Source organism: Bidens hawaiensis, unplaced genomic scaffold (genome assembly GCF_021521415.1).
Source record: "Bidens hawaiensis isolate Kalapana, Puna unplaced genomic scaffold, B.hawaiensis_p1.1 tig00036526_1, whole genome shotgun sequence".
Taxonomy (NCBI): Eukaryota; Viridiplantae; Streptophyta; class Magnoliopsida; order Asterales; family Asteraceae; genus Bidens; species Bidens hawaiensis.
In genome coordinates, this window is record NW_027496384.1 from 28,250 (window position 1) to 35,048 (window position 6,799).

At 33.1% G+C, this 6,799-nt stretch overlaps 1 protein-coding gene across 1 annotated transcript; it reads right to left on the minus strand.

Annotated features, from left to right (window-relative positions):
• Nucleotides 1-272: 272 nt before the first annotated feature.
• Nucleotides 273-5,007, minus strand: LOC143588601 (protein-tyrosine sulfotransferase-like). The gene is made up of 11 exons (XM_077069561.1): nucleotides 4,825-5,007; nucleotides 4,742-4,752; nucleotides 3,520-3,754; nucleotides 3,142-3,430; nucleotides 2,913-3,053; nucleotides 2,207-2,311; nucleotides 1,974-2,109; nucleotides 1,856-1,899; nucleotides 1,647-1,766; nucleotides 1,411-1,554; nucleotides 273-498 (listed from the first exon to the last, which is right to left on the minus strand). Exons 1-11 carry the CDS (start codon nucleotides 4,866-4,868, stop codon nucleotides 364-366), a joined length of 1,404 nt encoding a protein of 467 aa, XP_076925676.1. The 5' UTR covers nucleotides 4,869-5,007; the 3' UTR covers nucleotides 273-363.
• Between the last annotated feature and the right edge of the window lie 1,792 nt (nucleotides 5,008-6,799).

Below are 6,799 nucleotides of genomic sequence, written 5' to 3' on the forward strand. Positions count from 1 at the left end.
AAATAAGTTAAAAAAATAAAAAAGGAGCCTCAATTGGAACAGTATCAAATATGTCACCATTTTCATAGCCTTCACATTGTGATAGTTCACATGTAAAAAGAACCAAAGATGATTTTCCTGGATTCACATGCCCTCCATAATAAAACAAAATAAAAAGTCAACAATTTCAAGAAACTAAGACCAAAGTCAACCAAACACAGTGTCCAACAAATACCAATCTTGTATTTAACTAGAATAGAGCTCTTGAACATCATTTGTATGTACACAATATCACTCACAAAATTTGACATCCAAGCTCTGAATTCAATTTCTTAAAAAGAATTGTATGTATGGATCGCGATAACTTCATTTTAGTCCTAACTTTTATATTTTAATTTTAGATATTCTTCTTTTTGCAGACTTGAAGAAGCAAATGAAGAAAACCAAGAATGTAAAACCTAAAAAATAAACAATTGTCGAGTCTGAAATAATATTGGTGAGCATCGTACGCCTCTTCTCCTGCGATTAATCCAAGAAAATAAGTCAAAAATCAAACGTCAAAAGTCAACCTAGCCTTGAATCTTGAAAACTTTACACAGTTTGATTTTTGACTAACTGTATGTGTCTTGTTTAGTGGTAATTCGACACGTATACTTATGAATAGGCCAATCTTGGTCATGTTTTATCTCTAAACTGGTTAAATGGGTGAAACGGGACATATGGCCAGAACCAGGCTTGTAAACGAACTGAACGAACACAATTCATGTACGCTTGTTTAAATTTTAAATGAACAAACAACCGAACATGGAAAATTAAACGAACATGGTTTTCTTGTTTGTGCTCGGTTATGTTAACGGTTCACAAAAGTAAACATATGAGCAAAACTGAACACAGATGAACGAAAATAAGCAAGGTAAAAGCAATTAAGAAAAAATGTGAACAATCCTAAAAAGTTATTCAAAACTAAATTGTAACGCACCTAAAAAAAATAAAATCATATTAACGAACCTAAACGGACGAACTTAAACAAGCGTATACTTACGAACATATATGAACGTAAACATATGAATATAAACGAACTTCCCGCCGCAAGATTCACGACCGGTTCACTGAACATTCGGTTTGTTTACAAGTTTGGTCAAAACTGACCGCCTAAGCTGTATTTTTAATGCATAAATTCATTCAAAAAATTGGATTATTATGTAACAATCTACTTTCTATAATCAAATTCGAACTAATTTTATAAAAACTTGGACACAATTCATCCCCACCCAATGCATTCAATTTGTACTTGAAAGTAACCATTTTGACCGGTTATCTGACCCGCATGACAACAATTTCTCACATCTCTAACGGGTACGGATCTTTTTGGAAGAATTAAGAAACTTTATTAATTTATTCAAGTTTCTTTAAAAAAAAACAGTATCTTACTGGTGTGACGGAATCTTGCAATTTCTGTTCCATAACTTGATGCTTTTTTCGAAATAATTCTTTTGCATATTTGTAAAGTTCCACATCAAGACTGTTCAAAGAAATAATTTCCTGGATTGCATTATCAGGTACACGGCTTCGTGCCTGAAAATAAATTAAGTCAATCATATAATATTAGAGTACAAAGTACGCAGTAACTTAATTACTTTCAAACACACAAAATGTAATTATTATACCTCTTTTGTAAAGTTTGCTGGTGAAACTTTTTTCAAAGAAGCCGTACGCCTTTGCGATTGTGATGACCGTAGTGAAGTAATGCAAGTCTCATAAGTTTCCATAAGTGTCCCAACAGTCATCTAACGAGGGCAAAAATGTAATTTAACATATCAATTTAGTTGAATATGAAGCAGGTAAAACAAATCAAATAGAAGAAAAAAAAGCATACATTCTCGCCTTTTGCTTCAATAGTTGATGAACTGTTATCCTGTTCTGCATCACACGCAGTAACACATTTAATACTTCGATAAGAATTATAAAACAATAAAAAGAATAGAAGCATTTACCCGTTGTATTGCTGTTATTTACAATTTGTGCCATTAGCTGCAAGATAACTTGTGCACCAACAACATTTGCAAACATTGTGGCAGATTCTCTATGGTCCTCTGTGATTCCAACATATAGCATATCATCCAACCGTTTCTGCAAGAAACCATTTTTACAAATTAAAGGCATAATCGTAAAATATGTGAAACAAGTTTATTGATATTAGGGCAATATACAAGTATATAACACACACCTTTGCAACTTGAAGCACATATTTTCCAAGAATCGGATGTGTTATTACACATTGGCGCAGTTCATGTGCCTCACGAATATTAGAATTATTCGTCAAACCAGCAACCTAAAAAAATAGTTTGGAATTAATCCTGTAAATGAACAGAACCAACACTGCAGATCATGCTTGGGTCCGTTCATTTAACTCTAAATGAACAAATGATCAACATGGATAACTAACGGATGAGGTTTTCTTGTTTGCGTTCGGGTTCGTTTATGTTCATTCGTTAAAAGTATAAACAAATGGTTTGCAAACGAAAACAAATACACATATCTAAACATAAACTAATCTAAAACCAACTAAAAGTAAGCGTGAACACCATTGTGGGGTCTAAAAAGTTATTAAAACTAGACTAAACTGTAACGTGCCTAAAAAATTTAATTGAATGTTAACAAAACAGATCTAAACAAACTTAAAGTAACGAACCTAAATAAACTTAAACAAACGAACCTAAATAAATTTAGTGAACCAGCTTAAACGAACATTCAAGAACATAAATGAACAAACGAGACGTGTTCATGTCAGCTTGTTTATTAAATAAACGAACATATAAAAATTTTCCATCAAAAAGTTCACTGAACGTTCGGTTCAATTACAAACCTATTTGCAATCAAATATTTTTCTTGTCAATATATTCATAAATGTACAAAATGTACAAAAATTATACCTGAAAAGTGGCACCATTGTGAATAATATCACGAGCGACAGGGTGATTAATATAATCATGTAACGGCATAACAACTTCTTCCATATCATACGAATCATTCCCATAAGAATAAGGCGGGCCGCGTCTCTTTCGTGCATCTCTCTATTCATCAAATTAAAGTAATAATATTCAACATTCTAAATCTTTTAAATAAATGTTAATTCCACAAATACATTTTTTTAAATCATACCCGAGAGAACAAATCCCCACGCATCCACGGAACCAAATACTTCCAAGGCCAAATCTCAAGGGTGCTCACGCCACCGCTCTTTGACCGCACACGGTTTGACATTTTCATAACCGAAGTCAAATTCGGGTGCACTAAAAACCGAGCTGCTACTTCTATAGAAAACTCATAAGTGCTAAACACACGTTCGATCGGGTCACGAAGAATTGTGACCACTGATGTTTGATCACTTGGAAGCTTTGACATCATGCTGTAATCGTCATGAGTTGCCAAAAGCCTGCAATCAGGTTTCCTGCATAACAACACAAACTATCAACTATCAAGACAATATGAAACAAAAAATCAACAAAGATACTAACTTTCTAGAATTATAAAACTTACCGCGGGTCAAACCGTAATTTATCATATGACCGCGGGCATTCTAGTTCACCAGAATATAATTTCTTCAGAAAACAATGAAAATAGGTTCGGCCTCCGGTTCTTGGGATATGAAGGAAGAATAACAAGTCTTTGAGGATGTGACCATCTTTGGTGTTTGAGTGTAGTGAAGATGAAGCCCATTGTTTGATGGAGTTTTTGCAATGCTCAAAGTCATGTGCACCGGAAGATGGAAAAACTGTGGGGAGATCAGAGGATCAATGAAGCAATTATGATTAACATTATAATAACCACAGGGTGGGAAGTGTTCGTTGTACATTAATATTTCCAAACTGAATTACAATTTAATAATTTGGATTTGGGACCAGTTGGACAAAAAAAACCTGTTGGCCGAACCGACCCGAAAATTGAACTGAAACCGAACCGGTTTGAAACAGACTATGCAGAAACCAGTTTGTAATTCTCTCTTTCAAAACCGGTTAACCGAACGGAAAACCGGCCAAAACGGGTAGAGAATTGGTCAGAAACCTATAGTAAGCTAGTCAAGAAATGGGTTTCAACCCGAACTGAAACCAATCATAAACCGGTTTGACTTTTTTTTACCAAACCGAACCGGTATAGGATTTGAAACTGGTTTGTGCACCTCTACAGGAAAGGGCAAAACTTCAAATGAGCATACCTTGGGCCCATAATCAGAGGACAAAAAGGTCTCGACGAGCTGGCCTAAACGAGTAAATATCATATCTGAATGTCATCTATTAGTGTGAGTGTAGTGGGGCGCCATTTGTAGGCGACTACGCTAAAAAGCACCCCCCCGGGCCGGGCTATAAAAGGGTGATAAGGGGGGGGGGGGGGTATGTATTTGTCGCCCCGGTGTGTGTGTGTTGTATATGATGTGATGGGAACTATAAAACTATTACACCCCTAAAATAAAAATTACCCGGCGCCATGTGTCAAAAATCGCCCCTAATTTGTAGCCCCCCACTACAAATAGCCTTAGGGTTCCAATTACCAACTCTTTTTTAGCCGAAAAAACGCGTAAATCATCGGTTAACATAATTTACGAGTATATTTACAGTTCTAACTTCAACACTCAGTTTACAGTTTGTAACTTTGAAAATCTGACAATTTTGCCCAAATTTGAATCCCCTAAAAAACTACATTTTATCAGGTAACAGCAGATAAACAAAAGTAATTACAAATTAAAAAAAACATGCATAAATACCTGCAGCCAAAAGCATGAGCATGAGCATGAGCATGAGCATGAGCATGAGCATGAGCATGAGCATGAGCATGAGCATGAGCATGAGCATGAGCATGAGCAGCAGAGCAAATCTGAGTGAACAACCCATTCTCCATTAACAGAATCACAGATTCGTTTGCAATTGGAGAATAAATAAAAGACCAGAAAATTATTAGGGTTTATTGGAGTGTGATAATTTGGGGGAAATACATACAAGAGATCCAGGGTTTATAAATTCTCTCGATTTATGTTACCACTTCGAGATCATGGTGTGATTAATAATATTCTCTCTCTCTCTCCGGTGGTCATGGTAGGGTGTTCTTCGGGTTAGTTATTCGAGTCGGGTTGGTCGGGTTTGAGCTCAAAACAAATTGACCCAAGAACCGACCCAAATAAGTTCGGTTTGTTCGGATTTCATGTTAAATGGGTTAGGTTAATTCGGGCTGGGTTTCGGGTTTAACAAATTTAAAAACATTTATCCACCTTTAACAATATAAAAAAAACCATATTATAAGTTGTTATAAAACCGTAATATACAACCATATTCAATAATAACTTATAATATTTAGAAAAACATGAAACTTATCATAAAGCATGTATTAGACGGGATGAAGTGTTGTAGCATGTGATCAATACTTGTGTATATTGAAGAAAAATGCCCGATACATATTGGTTTAAATACTATATATTTAAGTTTTTGATTAAAGATACATTCTCAACATGCTTTATGGTAATTAATACATTGGGATCCAATGTGATAAATTCAATATTAATTGGAGTATTGAGAACAACCGAACAAGAATACGTATAGTCACTATGTTACTTCACCACTAAAATACCTTATAAAAATAAGAATACATACATCGATGTATCATACTTTGGGTTATTCGGGTCAACCCAAATAAGGGTATTTCAACCCCAATATCGACCCGAATATTTTATCTCGGGTCGGGTTAAGAGTTTAATCGGTTCAGGTGAATTCGGATCGGGTTATTCGGGTCTCGGGCCGCTTCGGTTCGGGTTCCTTATTCGGGTACGGATAAAAAACACACCCCTAGGTCACAGAGCATTATTATTATGAAACATGATCAAATACATTTTATTCTTAACATGAAAACAGTGAAAACCAATTTGTTGTTATGATTAGGTTTATTTTTATAGGTGTTTGATGTTATTTTTTTGTTAGTATTTGCTAATTTTCGATTATGAGACGTTATAAGTATTTACTGATTTATATTATGTTGTTATTATTAGATTTTTCTTTTAACCGTTCACTACGTTTTGAAACTTTTTAAACCGACCAACAAACCGAAAGTAAAAAAGAAAAAGAAAAAAGAAGTCAAGCCAATGACCGATTTAAACGATTTCAATGTTTTAACCGAACCATAAACACTTATAAGTATTTGTTGGTATATGTTGTTATTATTATGTTCTTGATTTTGATTCTTTTGTTGTAATTTTTAGTTTTTTCTTTGTTATTATCAATTAATATTTATGGAGATTGGTATTATAGTTGATATTGTTTCTTACGTTCTCATTTTTTTATAAATTTGTATTATTTTTATTGTTATTATTATTATTATTAATTTTATTATTTTTATTAATTTTATTATTCTTATTATTATTATTATTATTTGTTATGATTAGGTTTATTTTTATAGGTTTTTGCTGTTATTTTTTGTTAGTATTTGCTAATTTTCGATTATGAGACGTTATAAGTAATTTACTGATTTATATTTTGTTGTTATTATTAGATTTTTCTTTTGCTGTTATATGTATTTGTTGGTATATGTTGTTATTATTTTGTTCTTGATTTTGATTATTTTGTTGTAATTTTTAGTTTTTTTCTTTGTTATTATCAATTAATATTTATGGAGATTGGTATTGTAGTTGATATTGTTTCTTACGTTCTCATTTTTTTATAAATTTGTATTGTTTTTATTATTATTATTATTTTTATTATTATTTGTTATGATTGGGTTTATTTTTATAGGTGTTTGATGTTATTTTTTGTTAGTTTGCTAATTTTCGATTATGAGA